General features: G+C 45.7%; 1 protein-coding gene across 1 annotated transcript in view; it reads left to right on the top strand.

Moving 5' to 3' along the window:
- Positions 1-21,992, top strand: part of LOC142573151 (uncharacterized) — a 52,859-nt gene that overhangs the window by 13,927 nt on the left and 16,940 nt on the right. Inside the window, exon 2 of the mRNA XM_075682702.1 lies at positions 8,042-8,346. Coding sequence (XP_075538817.1) covers positions 8,042-8,346 — 305 coding nt within the window. The remainder of the gene's footprint in view (positions 1-8,041; positions 8,347-21,992) is intronic.

The following is a 21,992-nucleotide window of genomic DNA, read 5'->3' as shown; positions in this document are numbered from 1 at the left end:
TGAACACCTCAGTTAATTAGTAGAATTTCAGTCTGTCCCGCATTCTTAATGGAGCTTCAACTTCTTTTTTGATCCAACCATAAGGTCTCAGAGGCACATGTAGCCCCAAAAGTTGGGCCGAGTATCCATGTCGAGCTTTGCAAAACGAACCCGTCGTAACTGTTCCTGAAGCAACATAAATATGTAAATAACTGATCTGAGTTGAATTTTTAGCATTAAATGTAAATAACTGTTGGTCACTGGCTTTCTGTATACCAACGACAACTGACGGTCTCAATCAGTTACTGTCTCTCATAACCGGCGTCAAACAACCTACTTTTGGTAAGCATTTCACGGAGCAAACGGCGCCAGCAGAATCTCGACTTCAGTGTTAGTTCAGTCCTCATGCTACTTCCGGGCGTTTCAGTTTGTAAATGCGAAAAGTGGGTGTTTTACCATGTACTACTTGTCGTGATTAAGCAAGCTCTAACGGAATAAAATCAAGGTAAATGTCTTAGAATTTATACGTTGAGAGGATTTCTTATATTCTTCTTGCAGTGCAGCAGATATTCCTCTGGGCCCATATTCACAAAAACTTTCTTACGCTAAAAGCGTTTGTGCCAGCAAATAGTGCTGTGGGACATATTAGCAAAGGCGATCAGCCAATGCTGAACAGCACTTACGAACGAAAAGCTTTGTGAATGCGGCCCCTGATCTTTTAGTGAAATCGTCGATCCTATTTTCACGTTTATGCTTTTATTAGTCTCCTGCACTGTCGCTCCAAAGCTTAGAACCACGCATCAAAAGTTTGCAAGGAAAATGTTATTTGAATGGACCATCAGAAGTGTCCTAGTGTAGGGAACTAGAGCGAACAAGCGGAAACACTGTGTACTCAGGTCGACCACAGAACGTCCCTGCAGGCCGCGCTCGAGGCTAGGCACTCTCGAATGCGCAGTGCTGTAATTTCTAGATCTCTGGCTCTATTATTATTATTATTATTATTATTATTATTATTATTATTATTATTATTATTATTATTATTATTCGAACGAATGAACGTCCAAAACTACATTTGCACCATATCACATCGTCCCCGTCCATTGGCTACCTATGCGCTCGCACTCCCGATCTTTAAATGACCGCGTGAGTTTTAGTCTCATCTGGAGACATCTCTTCTGCCGTGGAAAACAGGCGGCCGTGCATCCGTTAGCTGGGCGCAAATCACGATGAGAATCGTGCTATGCACCCGTTCCCTGGCGGCGCAGTTTCTTCTCCCGCGCGTGCGCCCACACACACACGCACAGACGTCTCGCAAAACACCAGCACGTGCCACAGCGCGGCGTTACCCTCTGCGCGGGCGGCGATAGTCATGTGCTCAGAAGCCACTGACGCGCCCATCCGCGATCGCTGGTGCGTCGCGCAAGCTTCCGGTTGCCGCAGCCGTGCAACGCGCAGTGGGGTGCACCGCACGCCGACCAGGGTGGAGTCGTGCGGCAAAGATCGGTGCAACGGTTCCTGCGTGCGCCTCTCCCGGGCTCCTCGGCGCGCGGTTCGCTGAGCACAAAGATGCCTGCCGGGAATGTCGCACTTAGTACCACTTTCACGCTCGGCGCTCAGAAGGCGCGCCGGGATATCGCTACAAGATAGAGATAGAGATAGGCGTGCCCTCGTCTGGGTAGGGCACGCCGCCGACGCCGCAACGACTCATCGAGTCGACATCGAGGTCGCAGCGGGTCTCCGTCGGAGGAAGCGTTCTGCTAACCCGGCGGTTTGTGGTCACTCGGTCCCAGCGCCATCTCCGCGCGCGTTCCATTAATTTGTACACGAATTAAAGCGAAGCTTTCTTTACTTCTTCCTTCGAATTTTTCACTGGTGCAGCTGCGGCTGGTGTCTTGCACGCCCCGTCGGGGGGTGGTTGAGAGCGTGTGTAATCTGCATGGCAGGAGCGCGGAAGAGGGGAAGGACGACGTGAGTGAGCGTGCCTCCTTTGGGGTCTATTAAATTTTTCAACGAGAGTGCCTCATAGGCGTCACCACAATGTCCTCTGGACAGTTGTAATTACGCGCCAGCCTCCCGCAAAAGCGGTGCAAAAGCTTCAGCGCTTACCTTCGTACTCATGCGCAACAGTCCAGCGAGGAGGTATATATAGAGTGAGGAGGCAGAGCATGGTTAGAGCCGGAAGCCCTACCCATTCAGCCACCGACACTGTCACTAAACAAGTGAATAACAACATTACCACTATTCGCTCGTGGCAACTCGCATACGTGGGAGAAGCATGAGAAAGGGGAAAGGTGACGTCAGAAAGCATAACTATATCGTTTGGAATCTCTTCAATAAAAAAAAAAAAAAGAATGCTACGACGCTACTACTAGACATGGCAACAGCTGCGAACAAATCAAAGATAATAAATTCAATGTAAATTATGGTGCATTTATGCTATTTCTGAAAAGAAAAAGAAAACCTTACAAGTTCGTCCGTGTGGATATAACGCAGGGCGTGCAGTCGCAAAACCACATTAAATCACCGCAGCGTTAAGACGACACTACGCAAGCGGCCACCCAGTCAATCAACACTTCTGCCACGACGCGATGCGTCGTGTAAGGCGATGACAGTGCTAACCTCGCTGGCTGCGAACAATGGTGCACAACAACGTCTCAAGCAAACACGCCTCTCTGTGCGGTCTGTTAACTGCGAAAGCAAACACGAGTGGTGCACGCATGGTAACGTTAAGCATCACCTCACCGCTCGCATATTGCACTAAGCGCTGAACAACTTAAGCAATCGCCGTAAACTTCACCGCCAATTATCGTCAATCAACGCAAACAGCACAGAAAGCTTCGCTTACACGAATTCTCAAAATGCGTGGGATCCGCATTATATATATATATATATATATATATATATATATATATATATATATATATATATATATATATATATATATATATATATATATATATATATATATATATATAGCTTTCACATCGCTGTCGAGGCAATCCGGGAGCGCGATATCATTGTCTATTCTCCTCGTTTCTCTGTGTCAACAACACAGTTCCGCAGCGGTGAACAAGCAGACAGACACACACAAAAAAAAATAAATAAATAAATAAACCTGCTCCGAATCGAGGAGGTTTCAGGGAAGAAACGAGTTCTAGTGCCCTGTGAATTCGTCCCGCTTTTTTGTTTCTTTCTTTTGTTTACATTCGTAGAAGCGGGACGGCATGGTCCGTGTTACAAGCCTGAAAATGAGAACCAAGCTTAATGGAAGGCGGAAGTGGAATTTGAAGAAGGCCCTAGTGCCGGATAAAAGTCTGCTCGTTATTCCCCCAGCGCAAGCAATATTGCGCGACACCATAAAACGCACTATAGATCCGAAGTTCCTGCTTAACGAGATTTGGACCAACACATCATAGGGTTTTTCGCAAGTGGAAGGTGTACGCGGAAACCTCGATACTTATTTAACATACCGCGAACTTGTTGCAGGACAATTGTATGTGAAATACCTGCCACAGTGTGTCGCGCGCAGGAAAGAGGTTGCTGTTCTAGTATAGATAATAGCATATTCTAAACAGTTTCACGAGGACGCTTTGTCCTGAGATTTCACGTTCAAGCAGTTCCTAGTTTAGGCCCATGCTTGCAGTATTATGAATCCGACAATCAGATTTGAATAAAGCACATAGGAATCAATACACACTCGTGCTCCTTCAAGACGGCATGAGCCTTGGGTTGCGATGGAGAACAAAACATGGAGCTTGATAAATTCGCACAGTGGGGCACCTGGTAGCTATGAGGGAAGTATGAAAGCAAATTCTACAATAAAGCCAATAAACAGAGAGAAAGTGAGAGAGAGAGAGAGAGAGAGAGAGAGACAGAGAGAGAGCACCACTAACGGTCAGTATGCAATATGCTCATGACCGTGATTTAACGACACTTAAAGAACGTTTGAACTGAGAGAGTTAGAGAGAGAGAGATAAATGGGGTCGGAAAGGCAGAGAGGTTAGCCGGAAGAGATTCTGGTTTGCTTCCCTTCACTGGGGAAAGGGTAAGGGGTAATGAAAGACGCAAATAATAGCGGAGAGAAAAAGCAAAGGCACGAAAAATAAATATACGAGGTTGGAAACGTCCATGAGAACTAGAGTCTCTCTAATAGGCCACTCGAACACAGAAATTTGTAAAGGGAAGGAAATGTAGGGAGCTCGACAAAACGAGGAACACGTTCCATTGAAGAACATCGAAAAATACGAGCATCCAGGGGCCGCATCCTTTAATGGTTCTTTTCATTTTTGATTCTTTATGTCATTCGTCATCGGCTCGCACAAAGCCACGCTCCTACTATCGCCGGGATCAGCCACTCGGCAGGATGGATGATGGAAAATGAACAGAACTGGAGGGAAACAACCCTTAAAAATACGAGCACTGGGCCCATGCACTCAAAGAAGTTTGCACGCTTAAGCGCATCAAAAGAATACGTGCAATACAATCGCGACAGTGAAACATGTATTAGCGAAGGCAGCCGGCCAGTGACGAAAAGCTCACGAACGAAAGCTTTGGTTCCATGAATGGCATTCATAAAGTATTTCACATGCAAGACCTGGGGGGCTATGCAGGAAGACCGGTGTTTGGCAAAGTTCTGGATCTCCACGAGCTCTGGCAATGCCCTCAGGTGAATGAGCAATTGTATCAAAACACAAAATTCAACCCTGGGCACGTACGCTGCCAGTTTCATTAATTTAATTCATTCTTGAGTTATCATCACTTGGGCGTTCCTTCATCCATGGGTGGCCGAAAATGGAGTCAGATGGTCAAAGCGTTGCTGCCTTCGTTCATTTGTTTATGGTTACACCCAGTGGAAGTGCAAGTAAGCCACAGAATAAATGTTTTTGATGTATTTTTATTATACACTTTATGGTAGTCTATAAGCATCCCAAGATGTGGTAGATGTGCACTGAATAGGCTTTAAAATAATTTGCAGGTTATTACATTTCGCGTTGTACCGCAAGGGAACAGTGTATGGCCAGATAACGTCTGAAGCAGGTGATCACGCCCGCGACGCGCTCCAGGAAGACGTGGCAAGCAGGTTGCGCCGAATATGTAGATAGATAGTGGGACAGTCACGCTATTCAGGAATTGCGATTTGCGTTGATAACAATAAGCGGCGCTGGCGCATAACATTGCACAGACTTCTGTGTTTGAAACCGGAAAGCGGGGTGCGCAAGATGCGCTCCTGTGATGACATACGTGACTTTACATTTTAATGTCCGCAGCTTTCATGTGTTCCGCGCTTTGCTCACTGACAGCCCGTTGAGCAAACTCAGGCGAGCGAGAAACTCGGGGCATCCTGCACAGCACCCTTGTTCGCTAGTAGGGCCAACCAATCTCTATTGCTAACGATATGATAGAAAAGGCCCTGGACAATGGCTAACTGCCCATTTCGAGAATCGAATTCACAAAGCTTTTAGTAGCTAACGCTCCTTGTCATTGGCCGGTCGCCCGCTCTAACATTATGTTCATTATAACGATTAGCCGGCACCTATTCTTAGACTTCTCAAGCGTACAAACTGTTTGCAAATACGGGCCCTGTGGCCGTAATGACAAAGCTTCTCCGACGTGAGGACGTTTCTGTAAGGTCGCTCTGATTGTTCGTGTTCTTAAGTGTCACGAATCGGCCACGTGCTTTGTGTATAGAGAGGGGGTTGACTTCCCCCCATGTCAGCCGGGCGACAGTTGCTGTGTTATGTGGGGTCACAGGCACCGTGCGGTGTTGGGTGACGCGTCGCGGCAGGCGCCAGGAGGGCGAGTGCCGATTCCGGGAAGTCGGTATTGTGCGCACGGTGTTGGCAGTCCGCCGACGGTCACACGAATCCACACAGACCAGCCTTGAAAGGGACCGCTGTACAAGGTATTGTGAGTGTGGCTCCCGAGTGCCTGACTAATTGGAGGCGCCGCCGAGGTTAAGAAGGGCTTAGCAACTCTGACCCCGTTCCGCATGCAGTGAGCATGGACCTGATCTTCTACGCGTCCGGAACGCAATCGCCAGCCTTGTTGTTGGGTGCGACTGCCGGTGTGGTGTCGAAGGCCAGCTTACAGTGCACGCTGTAGGAATGCGGTGCACACGTAAAGAGTGCATTCGGACGACGGCGTCTTGGAAACACGCACTCGGAGAACTTTGTCTTGTAGGCAATAAGTTTGAAGGACAAGAAGGGCCATCAGTCTCCTACGCGGACAAACTTTGAGTACGGCCGCACTACGTGGTATCGATGCCCCTGCTTCCGAGACAGTTGCGGCCCAGAGACGCCCTTGGGATTTGAGGCGGCCTAGCGATAACTTGTTCGGGCCTGGCGTGTTTTGCTGAGCCCGTCACTAACTACGAAGAAATGAGAGGGCATCGGAATTTTAGGGAAGAAGGAAAAGAGCTTTGTTTTCCAATATGTTTATTTTTAAGAGTAAGCCCATCCCTGTGGGTTGTGGCTTAACAAACGGTTGACTCTGATTGGCAACTGAACCTGTGGGACGGGCCAACGGCCCTACCGCCTTTTTTTTTCTTTGTGTAATTGGGCCATAAAAATCGGGACGACATGCTGTCCCTCAGACTTGGTTGAAATCAGGATTGCTGATAGATCAGTGAGCCTCCGTACTATGTACGTTAAAACGAGTCTGGGCTCTAACAGTCATTGAGACAGTCGAAGAGTGAGACTTTGTTTCTCAATTGTTCAAGTTTGTAATGTATTTGTTTTACCTGCCATGTATATAGAAAACTTTACCTATAAATATTTCTTGTACATCTGATCTCATCGCTTCCTGCCTGCGTTTGATCAACAACTGCCGATCATCGTCCGAGAAGCTTCAAGTTCCAGCGGTGAAGCGAGGACAGAGAACGAACGAAACTTTACTGTTTCCTTATTGGCTTGTGTTTAGACCACTACTACTCATGATAGCGAATACGGGCCCTGAGTTGGTATGCACGAAGTGATTTGTGTACTCTAGATCGTCTCATAATAACAGGCGCCGGTTTATTGTTCTAGCAGGGGGGCTACGCGGTCGGTCGGCGAACGAGAAACCGTTCTCGCCTGGGCACCAAGAAAAAGCTTTGTGAATTCGACTGCAGAGCATCGCTTCTTACTTCAACAAGGCCCGTACTTTAAAAGAAACTTTTACACTAGATCCAACACATTGAGGAAATTAGATGATCGTCCTCTGAGGGAACAGACAGTACTAGAGCACCATCCCCACCGATCATCGGCTCAGAAGGCAGTGAAGGCACTTTCGTGCTTTCTCAGAACGTCTGGTTTGCACGAGGGGCTTTGACTCAAGTACTGTCCGTGCACGTCTCTATACCCTCTCTTTATCCCTTCTCTCTCTTCCCTTTCTCCCTTCCCCAAGCGTAGGGTAGCCAACCAGACTCTTGACTGGTTAACATCCCTGCCTTCCTTATATATTCTCTCTCTCTCTTACATTGGAATTATTCGTAAGAGAAACTTTCAGCCAATCGCGATGCTGGACATATTGCTACGACAACGATAGATCGAACACTAAAGACTATTTGCAAAGCATATTTACAAAAGCAACTGCAGGGCTAGCCAGTTCAGCCAAGTCTAGGTGGTGCTGGTTCAGCCGACAGCTCGAGACTCAGGAATAGTTCGTCTTCTTCGTCAGGGCTCCTGCGTGCATCGTCCAAAAGAAACATGCAATATGCACGTAGCAATCTCATTAGCGATGGAGGTCGGCCGATGACAAAGGGCACCGACGAGCGAAAAACTTTGTGAATTCGGCCGCATAGCTCGTATGCGTAAGACTTCTCGTGCGTAGCATTTCCTCGTCGGCCGGTGTTCGCGCACCTGCTATTCAGGATAGTGATCAGGGCGATTACGTGATGATCTTCGCGGCGATGACTTATCACGGGCCGGGCTTAGGTGAGCAAAGTTTTTTTTTTTAACACGGGCCCAGAAAGAAGTGCCCAGAAGGCCTTGCTTCGCGTAGGCGCGCAGACGCGGGGAAGCGCGCGAGAACGTCTGTTGCGGCTGTCGTTTAACCCGCCGCTCTTGCGCACCTTTTCTTGAAGATGAGTGCTGGCCGTTCCTCGAGCCCCCGCCGCCGCCTCGTGGCCGTGCCGCCGCTGCTGGTGCTGCTCGCGCTGCTGGCTGCAGTCCCTGCGTGTGTGGGCAAGAAACTGCACAAGATGGCTGTACTGGCCGGTGCGTACGGCATTGGCGCCGGCGGACACTTGCTGGGCGGCCTGGGCCTGCTGCACGGCTTGCATGGTCTCTACAGCCACCACCATGGGCACCACCACGGCTACCACCACGGTCATCACTACGAACACCACGTATCGTACGCCGTGCCAGTACCGGTGCCGGTGCCAGTGCAGTTAGTATCACGTGTGTAGCTCACTCGCACTGGCGTTATCACGGCTGTCATGTTGAAAGGCCCCATGGAGTGGTGAAAACAACCTAATTTGTTTAATTTTTGTACCTTGAGCAGCGCTGTGTAAGCTATGAATTTCTGTACCGTGTAACCAAACCTTCCGGATGTGCTCGTAAAAGTGCGGATGGAGGTATTGCTCCATCTCTCCCGGGAGTGACATCGCTTAGGCGAGAAGTTTCTCGAGGTGTGAGGTTGGACCGCTGTCATTTATAGCGAGTACGGAGGACACGTACTACGTATCCATCCAGTTATAAAGAGTCCAAGCAAGGTTCTCGACTTAGCCGTGTGTGACAGTCGATCCACGCGTCCATAATAAATCCAAGAGCCAGAACTGAGAGCAGCGCATCCGACTATGGTCATGGCACCGTAGTGACGGCTATCTTGGTTTTCATGGTTGTTCGCCTTGGCACCCGTCGTGTTCATTTCTGCGTCGAGTGCAACGACTTTGTTTACGGTGCCGAACGACAGACCCCTTGTCCGGGAAAGACCATTATTCTAAAACAAATCCCCTCACACATTGACACAGGGTAGTGGAGGGGTGGGGATTACAGAGGGCAAGGTACTGGGTGATGACAGGTTGATGAGTATGTAGCTTTGGGACACGACACTTTCGGGTGCTACGTCGTCTTCCCATCTGACAGCGCTACCAAGAACTTCAGCCTTCGTGTTCGCGCGCGATCTGCGTCCAGTCAATGACTCATTGGCGTCGGCTTCGACGTCCAGGCGTGTCTGCCGGGGATCCTGCTTCCTGCTAGTCTAGGGGATCTCAGCTCATCATCACCGGCCCGCCGTCGCGCCCCAGGGATGTGCGAGGATGGCGTCGAAGCCTTTGCCCCCGGTGCCCCCCAAGAAGCACTTTTAAATTCGAATGGCGATAGAACTCCCGCATATAGTTTCGCTGTCCTTGAAGTATGAGTTTCTCCGATTGGTAATTTTATTTATTTATTTATTTATTTATTTATTTATTTATTCATTTATTGATACCTCCGGGGTCCCAATATGACATTACATGAGGGGTTGGCACGTAAAAGACGGGAATGATGATGATGGTGCCATTAGAAAGATGAGTCGGAACACTCGATGGCAGACCTAAAGCGCGCTGTATCGCGGATGAGGGCAGTTTGTCTCGGAACGCCATTCCAGTATCGAGCAGTTCGGACAAAGAATGACAGCAGGAAAGTAGTGGTGCTAGCTTGTGGTGGGATGACCGAGTTCGGATGGTCTGTTCGACGAACACGATGAGCCAGCTGGATCAGCTGGCCGTCACGAGGTATAGAATAAAAAAAAAACGTGTGATAGAGGCATAGGCGTGAGGTGCGACGACGAGAGGCAAGAGGCGGTAGGTCTCGTTTAGATTTTAGTGATGAAACGCTAGTGTGATATGTGTAATCTGAAAGAATAAATCTAGCAGCACGGTTTTGAACAGATTCAAGGGTTTTAGGGAAATTAGTTTGGTAAGGGTCAAAGATAGCACATGCATTCTCAAGTTTTGGTCGCACCAGTGTTTTATAGGCAACTGATTTGACCGGTGGCTGTGCCATGAAAAGATTACGGCGAAGATAGCCAAGGATTTTGTTAGCTGAATTAATTATGTGGCTTACATGATTTGTCCAAGACAATTCTTTGGAGAGGGGAATTCCTAAGAACTTGAAGGAGTCGGTGGTAGATATAGTACAGTTATTAATCTTGTAGGCAGGGGGGGGATGTAGTTAGGTCGACGATGGAATGAACTGTGTACAGTCTTACTAATGTTCAAGGACATGAGTCATGTAGCACACTAGTCTTAAATATGAAAGAGATCCTCTTGAAGGGAAGAGACGTCAGCGACGTTATTGATAGGGCGGTGAAGGACGCAATCATCAGCGAAAAGACGTATTACAGACGTTACAGTGAATGACAGGTCATTAATGTAGAATAAAAATAGGAGTGCCTCAAAAACAGTGCCCTGAGGTACACCAGACAGAACGGAGGAAACGGAAGATGTAAGGTTGTTAGCATGTAGGAACTGTTTTCGGTTAGTTAAAAAACAATGGATCCAGTTACGAACAAGTGGGTGGATGTTTAGGCGTGATAATTTTAGCAAAAGACGAGAACGTGGAACCTTTTTGAAAGCCGTTTCGAAATCTAAAAAAAAACAGGACGTCAGTTGGAATGTTACAGTCAAGGCTTAAATGAATATCATGGATAAATAAAGCTAACTGCGTTTCGCATGAGTGATCTTTCAGGAAGCCATGCTGATTAGGGTGAAAGAACTTCACTGAAGTTAGGAAGTTAGTAACATGAAAGTAGATAGCGTGTTCAATGATTTCGGAGCATACTCTGGTGAGTGAAATGGGACGGTAGTTACGTGGGGAAGACCGATCACCTTTCTTGAAGATTGGAGTGACCTTCCCTATTTTCCAGTCTCTCGGAACAGTGCCCGTGTCAAGCGATTGCTGAAGAATGATACAGAGGATCGAACTACACACATACTTTGTATTTTTTAACACTTTGGCATTAATACCGTCTATCCCACAGGATTATAAGCACTTCAGGCCATCTATAACCTTAACGATGCCTTCTGGCCTAAAATCAATACCTTCCATTGGTGGAAAACCGAAAAATGGTAAACCTGGAAGTTCATTGGTAGGTTGTTTTGTAAACATTGAACAAAATTCAAGGTTCAAGGCATCAGGAACATCTGATTCAGAAATGGGTGAACCAGAATTATCACATAGAAATAATAGAGCTATTATTTTCATGCGTTATCGTTTTCCAAAAACGCCGCGGGTTAGAGTGCAGCATGTTTGGGACGGTAGTAGAAAAGAAATCACGTTTTGCGTGTGCTTTTAATGAGTTGTATTGTTTAGTGGCTTCGTTATATTTTTCCCAGGCAGGAAGAGAACCTGAAGATTTGGCAACGCGAAATAATCGTTTCTTTCTTATTATTTAAGGGCTTTAAAGTAGTGTTGTACCTGGGGGAACGCGCTCTTTCATTTATGGTGATGGTCGGAATGTAAAGACCTATTAAACGCAGCATTTCTGTTTTGAAAAGCGCCCAGTTACTCTCGGTCGACCGCTCTGATACGTAAGGGCAAGTTCCTTGTGAAAGACAGAAAGTTTACGATTAATACTTGAATCATTGGCTTTATCATATAGCGTTAGTACTTTCTTTTATATTTTACTTTTAAGGTATATTGCAAGGAAACGTGGCATGGATGACGGTGTGATCGCTAACACCACAGACATACATAAGAGGAGGCATCTTATCGGGTGTGACGTCAAGACGAGCTCTAGGACATTTGACGAGTGTTGAGTTATTCGCGTAGGTTTAGCAACCACCTGTGATGAACCGAAGAGCAAGCAAACATCTGCGAAAGATGTTTTTCATAAACATTTATCTGTCTCCCTCAGTGCCCATTTTGTTACTTTCATACGCCAACATTTTTCTGCTCTATGCGTTACATGACATGTCTAACTTCAATTCTTACTCTCAATTACAGTACCAGCTCTAGCTACCCGAACTTGCTCTCTAATCCATACCGCTGTCCTACTGTCTGTTAACGTTACACCTATTATTTTTCGTTTCGTCGCTCGTTGCACAATCCGTAATTCTTCTCCAAGTTTCGTTCCGACATATAGTACTGGAGTATACACTGATTATCAACATCATTTTGATGAGGGCTAGTTGTCCCACCTTCCAGATAAGCTGAAACAGGGCAGTCGAATCTGTGTTCGTGTTTCTTTCTTTGCCTTTGTTTAGACGCGCTGTTTGGGCTTATATAGCGCAATTTTCTTCAAGTTACCCTTCTTCCAGCGTAGGTTAGCCAACTACTCGCTGTTGCGGTTAAAATGCCTGCCTCTTTCTCTCTCTCCCTCTATCATTATGTCGCGCACATATCTCTCTCTCTCTCTGTCTATCTTGCCCCTTCCTTTCTCAGTGATAACAGTAAACGGTCATTTATGTGTTGCCTGTTATTGCCTCTGCATTGCCTGCAATATGCGCTCGAATACATTTTTATTCGTCTGAAGATTTCCTCCTGCTAGCCTGGTTCCTGTGCCATCCTCAATTAGATAAACTTCATCCTACGCAACATCAAGTGGCTCGCTACCATTACGAACCCTGTGCCTTGGCCAGGCTATAGAACATTTGTTTCCTGCGTAACTATCCGTTCATGCCTACCCTTAGACTTTATCGCTTCAGTTCCTCAATTATTCTTATTTTTAAAGCATCTCTAGCGTTACTGAACAGGACATTGTTACCAGCAAACCGCAGTTTGGCGTAATATTTACTGTTAATCCTTCTTACTTACATATACTGGGCAGTGAAGCTAGGCATGTAAAGGAAGGGAGGCACATCCCTTAACCCCCTGTCCCTGCGTATAGGATAGCAAGCCGGAAGGAAGGAAGGAAATCAACTTTATTCAGGTCCTGCAGGCCACGAGAGCTTTGGGCTCTCATGGAGTAGGCGTCTTCCACGACGGAACCGGGAGGTTGAGTTTCCTGGCGGCGTCGTGGACCTGCTGGACGGCCCAGAGTTGGGGAGCGAGTTCTTCGCTCCGGATTCCTCCTTCAAACTTGCGCTTGTCCTGTTCGCAGTTTATGTGAGCTTGCGAGCACGGCTAGAGTAAATGATATACGTTAAGGGATGTATTGCAATTGGTGCAATAAGACTTGTCGTAGAGCTCAGGCATGTAAAGGTGTAGTCTGTTTTGCGTGGGGTATGTGTCTGTTTGTAGCATTCTGAGTGTAACCGCTTGAGCTCGAGTGAGCGTGCGGTGTGGCGTGCTATACTGTCTACGTTGTAGGTAGTAGTGTTTAGTGATTTCATTGTATGTAGTGGGGGCGTCCTTATTCTCCGAGTGGTCGGGTGAAGCCGCGCGGTCTGTAAGCGCGCGCGCAGCCTCGTGTGCCGCCTCGTTAAGGTTAGGGACGTCACCGATCTTTGGTAGCAAGCCGGACGCACGTCTGGCTGACCTCACAACTTTTCCTTTCTCTCTTCCGTCCTCTTCCTCCAAGGTAAGTGAATGATTTTATCTGCCAAACATTGAATAAATGTCTGATTTGATATCAAAGTGAGTAAGGAGCTTTAGAATCCTTGTAACATGCCCTTTCCCCCACCCCCAGTAGCGAAAAGGGTGCTCGTCTGGTTGACCTCCCTGCCTCTCCTATCCTAGCTCGCTCTCTCTCTCTGCACCATGTACGAGACGCACCATGTAGCTGTAAACAACACATTTCTTTCTTTTTTCCCTCTATATCTATTGAGCCAGTCGTGAGATTAATATCACATTGCAGACTTCTGCACTCCGTTTCGCACGTGTCATAATCGGCATGACACGCCATTGCTCACTTTATTTTTCCCCATTGCTTTGTGATAGCGTTATCGCACTAAAATTGATGCAACTGAAAACGTTAAAATGAAAACGCGCAATGAAAAATAAAAAGGAACCGCTCTTCAAGGCGGCAAAGCTCAGGGACACGCCCTATAGTCTTGGATGAAACACCAGGCTGTGGAAAAAGAGTACTGTCATGCTCTTCGCACCGCCAAACACAAATTTGTGTCATGTGCAGTGGCGTATTAACGGGGAGGGGGGGGAGGGGGAGGGAGGCTGTGGGCCCCGAGCTCCAGGTGCCAGTTGGAGGGGGGGGGGAGTTGTCATTTATGTCTCAAAATCCCCCTCTTTCCGCCGGCTTGACTGGGCGTCAATGGCAAAGAACACTCCGATAACCAGCAGCCCGAGCGCATGTACCCGGTGTACCAGATGTGTAGTGCCGCATAATTGTCGGCTGCAGCTCTATCAACATCTTACGTAATAATTGAACGTATATGTGGGCTAAAAAATTTAATTCGCTAAGTGGTCGCTCAACTACTTGCCTTAGCGGAACGTTTCATGTGCGAGGGGCACTCGTGGGATGCGCTTATGCTCATGCGTCGCTAAACATACAGTCTAGCGATGTGTCTCTTGGATCCCTCTTCCGTTCAGTCCGGGCTATCTTAAAACAGGATATATCAAAAAACTGGTTAATTAGAATTATAGAGGAAACATTGCAACGCGGGAATTGAGGACTCAAAGTCACATTAACAAAAACTTCTCTAAACAAAATCGTCTTGGGTGCTAGAGCCTGCTGTACTTTGGCACTGAGGGCCAAATATGAAATAGTGCACCAGTGACGCCAGTCCCTCTATTCTGTCCATTCTGAGTGCAGACCAACAGTAGCGGAAGTTTTCGTCGGCACGGGTTTGATGGTGGCCTTCTCTTTTTTTTTTTTTTTTTCGCGTGGTGACGCCAGGAATCGACGCGGAGCATGCTCTATTTCGTTCCCAACCTTGTGGCGGTACAGCAGCTCGGATAATTACGTTTGCCAATAGCAGCAAATAAATTAAGGCAAACTCAGTATATTGTAGTCATGGGCGATTTCAATCAAAAGTGGGAAAAATGCAGACTGGTGAACAATCAATTGGCAACTACGGCGCGGATTCTAGGAACACTCGAGGAGAGATGGTAGAATTCGCGGAAAGGAATAAGCTGAGAATAATGAACACCTTCTTCAGGAAGCATTGGAACAAAAAGTGGACCTGGAAAAGCCCTAATGGTGAAACAAGAGATGAAATTGATTTCGTACTTTCTGCCGATCCTAGCATAGTGCAGGATGTAGAAGTGTTAACAGGGTTAAGTAAGGGCTACGATTTACCTCAATTTAAAGAGAGCAAGAGTAAAATTGGTCAAGAAGAAACAGGCCAACGTAGGCGCAGTAAGGGTAAAAGCAGACCTATTCAGGTTGGCACTTGCAAACAAATATGCAGCCTTAGAACAGAGAGATGAAGATGACATAGAGGTAATGAATGAAACCATAACTAGGCTGGCTTCAGAAGCAGCAATTGAAGTGGGAGGTAAGGCACCAAGGAAGCCAGTAGGTAAGCTTTCCCAATTAACAAAGGACCTAATAAAGAAACGACAAAGAATGAAAGTGTCCAACTCAAGAAATAAGATAGAATTCGTGGAACTGTCTAAAGTAATCAACAAGGAGAAAATAGGGATTTTCGAAATTATAACGTGAGAAAGACTGAGGAAGCACTAAAAAATGGACGCAGCATGAAAACAGTGAGAAGGAAACTAGGCATCGGACAAACCAAGATGTATGCACTGGAAGATGGGCAGGATAATATCCTCAGCAATCTCGAAGATATAGTAAAAGAAGTGGAAGAATTGTATACTGACCTGTACAATACCCAGAGGAGTCAGGATACCTCCATTAGAAACAGTAATGAACAGGATACAGAAACTCCCCCTATAACTAGCGTTGAGGTCAGAAGGGCCTTGAAATACATGAAACGAGGAAGAGCGACAGGAGAAGATGGAATAACAGTCGATTTAATCAAAGATGGAGGAGATATACTACTTGGAAAACTGGCGGCTCTTTGTACGATGTGTCTATCGTCTGCAAGGGTCCCAGAAAACTGGAAGAATGCAAACAATATACTAATCCACAAGAAGGGAAACGTTAAAGTATTGAAAAAAAATTATAGGCCCATTAGCTTACTTCCAGTATTATATAAAATATTCACCAAGATAATCTCCAATATAATAAGGGCAACACTGGACTTTAGCCAACCAAGGGAACAGGATGGTTTCAGGAAGGGATACTCTACAATGGATCACACCCATGTCATCAATCAACTAATCGAGAAATGCGCAGAGTACAATCAGCCTCTTTATGTGGCTTTCATAGATTACGAAAAGGCATCTGGTTGAGTCGAGATGCCAGCAGTCATATAGACATTACACAATCTAGGAGTACAGGACGATTACATAAATATCTTGGAAAGGATCTACAGAGATTCCACAGCTACCTTAATTCTCCGCAAGGAAAGTAGGAAGACACCTATAAAGGAAGGGGTCAGACAAGCAGACACGATCTCTCTAATGCTGTTCACTGCGTGCTTGGAAGAAGTATTCAAGCTATTAAACTGGGAAGGCTTAGGAGTAAGGATCAACGGCGAATATCTCGACAACCTTCGATTTACAGATGACATTGTCCCGTTCAGAAACACTGAGGACGAGTTACAACAAATGATTGAGGACCTTAACAGAGAGAGTATAAGAGTGGAATTGAAGGTGAATTTGCAGAAGACAAAGATAATGATCAATAGCCGGGCAAGAGACCAAGAGTTCAGGATTGCCAGTCAGCCTCTTAAGTCTGTGAAGGAGTATGCTTATATAGGTCCATTACTCACAGGGAACCCTGATCATGGGAAGGAAATTTACAGAAGAATAAAAAATGGGTTGGAGCGCATTCGGCCGACATTGTCATATCCTGACTGGAAGCTTGCCATTATCATTAAAAATAAAGGTGTACAATCAATGCATTCTACCGGTGCTGCCATATGAGGCCGAAACTTGGAGATTGGCAAAGAAACTCGAAAACAAGTTAAGGACCGCGCAAAGAGCGATGGAACGAAGAATGTTAGGCATAACGTTAAGAGACAGGAAGAGAGTGGTGTGGATCAGAGATCAAACAGGGATAGCCGATATTCTAATCGACAGTAGGAGAAAGAAATGGAGCTGGGCAGGTCATGTAATGCGTAGGTTAGACAACTAATGGGTTACAATATGGGGCCAAGAGAAAGGAAGCGCAGTCGAGGACGGAAGAAGACTAGGTGGGGTGATGAAATTAAGAAATTCACGGGCGCAAGTTGGAATAGGTTGGCGCAGGACAAGGGTAATTAGAGATCGCAGGCAGAGGCCTTCAACCTGCAGTGGACGTAAAATAGGATCATCATCATCATCATCATCATCATCATCATCATCATCATCATCATCATCATCATCATCATCATCATCATCATCATCATCACCATTATTATTATTATTATTATTATTATTATTATTATTATTATTATTATTATTATTATTATTATTATTATTATTATTATTATTATTATGACCGGGCAAAAGTTCCTGAAATGGAGCCTTAACAAAAACTTGCGTGGTATCCAAGACAGCTGTGCTGGCGCTGAAACATCAACGCCCCTCCCCGGAAAAATTTCTCGGGTATCCTTGCCTTATTGACTACACCCAAGGAGGGGGGTGACTGAAGACCTACGGGCCCCGGGTGCCAGACGGCCTAGCTACGCCACTGGTCATGTGACCTTGAATTGCTTATTAAAAATAACCCTAGAAAGTTTGGAAATCAATTTCTCCCACCATCACTGCCGTTGAGATCATTTCACTAGTGGATGATGACGGCACAAACATTAAACCGGAGGATTCCGCTGCTTTATTCAATAATTACTTTAGGAGTGTTTTTACAAAGGAAGACCCATTCCAGCATCCCATCTACGGAAGAAGGCGATTATAGATACATGAATCCCATAGCCATAACTACTGCTGGAATTGCAGCATTAACAACCTCAAAGTATCAACATGCGCAGGAATTGATGATATTAATACTAAAATCCTTAAACGCATAGTCACAGTATCTAGTCTCATAGTTGCCCGCATCTTTCAACAATCGTTATCGACGAGTGAAATACCGCACGAATGGAAAATCAGGAAAATAATACCAATATTCAAATCGGGCAAGACATCTAATGTAAGTGATTATCGTCCAATATCTTTACCGAGTGTCCCATGTAAATTACTTGAACATGTCATTGCTTCCAACATCGCTCAGCACCTAGAAACTAATAGTGTTTTTTTTTTACCTGTAACAATACGGTTTCAGAAAAGGTTTCTCATGTGACACAAAGCTCTTAGAATTTACGAATGATTTACTCATGCGCGTGGATAATAACATAGACATCGACTGCATATTCATCGACTTTTATAGAGTTCTCAGTCGCGTTCCGCATTGTCGTCTAATATCTAAACTTTCGTCCCTTAATTCAGATTCCTTAACTTTATCCTGGGTGAGAAATTTTCATTCCTTCCGTAAACAATACACCATCATCAATTCCTTCCCATCTGCTCTTAGTGATGTCACCTTCGGCGTCCCCCAGGCTAGTGTTTTTGGTCCCTTGTTACTTTTCATTTACATTAATAATCTGCCAATGGGTATCTCCTCTAACATGCGACTTTTCGCAGACAATTGCGTAATCTACCGTAAAATATATTCTTCAGCTGATCATCTTGCTCCCCGACAGGACCTGGATCTCGTAAATAATTGCTGCTCACGCTGGCAAATGTCTTCTAATACCGATAAATGTAAACTAATGACCTTCACCTACAAGAACTCAGCTTCAGTATATAACTACACTCTCAACAGCCACGTAGCAGGCACAACGTCTTACAGGTACCGTGGCGTGCATCTTTCCCCCAAACTTTCATGGACAACTCACACAGATAAAATCACCGCACATGCATCACGCACCCTCGGCTAGCTTAAACGAAACCTTTACGACGCCCCTACTTCGACCAGATCACTAGCATATCTAACATTCGTCCGTCCTAAACTTGAATACGCGTCATCAATTTGGTTACCTCATCAAACCTATCTAATCAAAGCTCATGAACTTGTTCAAGATCGCGCCGCGCGTTTCAGCGCCAAAGAGGACAAGCCGTCGTTCCAGTGTTACTAATATTAAACCATCGGTGTCCTTGGCCTCCTTAGAATCACGCAGAAAGATTGCTCTAATCTGCTTATTTCATAAAATAACAAACCGCCAGCACCAAACCGCCTTCCCTCTCCCCCAGCCGTTACGAACATCTGGCCGTTTGCACAACAACCACACCTTCAAACGCATCTTTGGGAACACAAACGCCTTCAATCCATCAGCCTTACCCCTAGCAATTGAACTATGTAATTAGTCTCCCTCATAATGTTGTGACATTCATGACCCTGTTAAGTTTCGTCATGAAGGACCAGCTATTCTTTCGCGACCAGTTGCTTTCATTAATTTTCTCTTAATTATGTACGTGCTTCTCGCTAACTTCTGTAGTTGGCAATGTCAAGAAATGTGCCCTTGCATTACTTTTGTAAAATTTGACGGTGTTAAATGATGTACCCCTACATTGTGTATGTCGCCATTAATTCCGATAGTGTATATTGCGCTCCGCTAACTATTATGTAACGTCACCTAGTTTTATGTAGCTTAATATATGTGTCATATACACGTTATCTCTTTCTAATCCTTGTAATGATTCCACTTATGAAGATATATATTGTACAATCCCCCCTCACACAATACTCCTGCTGAAGCATGTGAGGTTATTTTCAATAAATAAATAAATAAATAAATAAATAAATAAATAAATAATCATAAGACGCATTCCGTTCGTACCATAAGTTTGAAGGCTACTGCTCAAGTGACAGTAAATGGTTCTGGAGAGTGCAGCAGTTCTTCCTACGGCGCTCTAAAGGCATACTGTGAGGAGGGCTTTTCTTCATTTCTAGGGGGTACATATTACCGCGACGTGGAAATAAAGACTTAGTAGAAGCGAGTAGGGAAAAACAGAACGAGAACTAACCATGCCCTTTCCTACTCACTCCTAAACTAATTATTCGTTTCTACGTCGCGCTAATATGTACCCCGTAGAATTGAACCAACTCGCCCAGCTACACATTCTCTTCATTTGTTTATGTCGGATTGTCGCATTAATTGTCACTCAAGTTCGAGCACACAAACTTTGCAACAGTAGCGATTGCGCGCAGAGGGGCCTCGGGGCCTTTAAACTTTGGTAGGAAGATCTGTTCCATAGACAAGCACAGCCATGCAGTGGAAAAAGATATGCAATGTCCGCAAAGTTAGACTATCAGTAATTTTAATAAATAATCACAGTTTCGCCCGAAAAGCCAAGCATTGATTGCGATAGCAAATTACTAGACAGCTATACGCAGTAACGTTAGTATTATCAGCTATATAAGCTGCTGTAAAACGCTCGCGTACGAACTAAATTAACAAGTACGGTGACACGCGCGCACAGTCAAGCACGAACACATCGCACTCGATGAACGCGGACACGCTGTCAAAACGATGGCGTGGTGACGAGCGGCAGCAGCGGCGAGCGAGTTCCCCTTCGGGATGCCTCTCGCTTCAACGCGAGCTAGGCGCGATAACATAGCGCAAACGAAGGCATCAGCTATCTCGGGTCGGCTAACCTTCGAACCCACCGTAGATTACCTCCAAGATCGGGCGCGCGGCCACGCTCAGCAGCGTCCGTCATCCACCACCCTGCAGTGCCTACTCTTCCCCAATGCTCACTGTTCCATCACCAAGCGTGCATTTTCAGCATTGATGGAATTCTGTGAAGCAACACACTTCAGAGCGCGGCTGTAGGCCCCGCAAGCGCTTAGCTACATTGTCCTTTTTTTTTTACTATTCCGGTCTCTCTCTCCTTTTTACTTCCGGTCTCTACCTCCTTCATCTTTTTCTCCCCATATCCCTTCCCCGTGCAGTGCTGTTGAGGTGTCCTCCTGTGAGAGACAGTTACGGCACTGCACTTATCTCTTCCATTTCTCTTTAAAAGTCACTTCACACATGCGCCGCTGCGGCCGGAGTAGACGCGGAGAAGCGCTACCTGCCTCCCCCCCCCCCCTCCCCTCCTCAGAGCGCGCGCACATCTCCCCGTTCCAGCTCTTGCGCGCGCGTGAAGTCTGCGCGTCCCCTCTTCGCCTTCCTCCCTTGCGAGTGCGAGAAGACGCGGCCGCATCAAACCGCCATGCTTGTCGGCTCGCTCTTGCAACCTTTCCTTCCCACCTATATACAGCATACGGCGTGCGGCCTCGATTTCATTGAATGTGGACTTTATACCGAACATCACTGTGACGCCGACGCCGACCACAGCGGCGGAAATTCTCCTGTAGTGGCCATATTACTGCCATCGAAATAAAAATAATAAGCTAGGCTAGCCTAGCTACACAAATGCTGCTTGCCGGGTGGTTTATGCGCTTCGGCGAACACAATTTTTGCGACCAAGTAGAGTACGCAAGTACAAAATTAACAGAACCCTGTTAATGAACTTTTGAAATTTCACGAATATGTGATGTTTATATTAGTTACGTGAAGATCATCGCACAAGTATATATCGACGAGTATATTCGAAGAGGAAATTAAAAAAAAATAGAAATGTTTCAGTCGGAACTTAAGCACGTGTGCTAAGACGAAAATTTTCTTGAAGCTAATGCTGAGGTAGCTTATAAAATCTTCTTAGAAAAATTTGTTGCAATATACTGAAATCCCTTCTTTTCTCAGGAAATGATGTGCCACAAGAGCATTAGAAACCCGTGACTAACTAAAGAATTATTAAGAAAAATGAAAAAGTGAGAAAGGATCTGCTGGCTAATCAAGGCACGAGAACCTGTATACTTGAAAGAATTTTAAGGTTTCCCGTAATAAATGGGCTAAAAAATTAAAGAAAACAAAGAATTCATATTTTTTGCGACAAGTTTTATGCTGTGTAGGAAACAGTGATAAACTATGTAAGAAGGTAAATGCTATTGCTGGGCGGAAAGAAAGAGTTGAGCAGATAGAAAAAAAATCCATAGACGGACATGTAACAACTCCACAGGACATGGTAAATGCGTTCAATCATTATTTCGTGCACAGAGACCTTATGCAGGTATCAGAGCCACTGAAAAGTACTTTGCCTTTCAACCAAAACGCAATTTTC

The sequence above is a fragment of the Dermacentor variabilis genome, chromosome 1, assembly GCF_050947875.1.
Source record: "Dermacentor variabilis isolate Ectoservices chromosome 1, ASM5094787v1, whole genome shotgun sequence".
Lineage (NCBI taxonomy): Eukaryota > Metazoa > Arthropoda > Arachnida > Ixodida > Ixodidae > Dermacentor > Dermacentor variabilis.
This window is presented reverse-complemented; position numbering and strand designations above follow the sequence as displayed.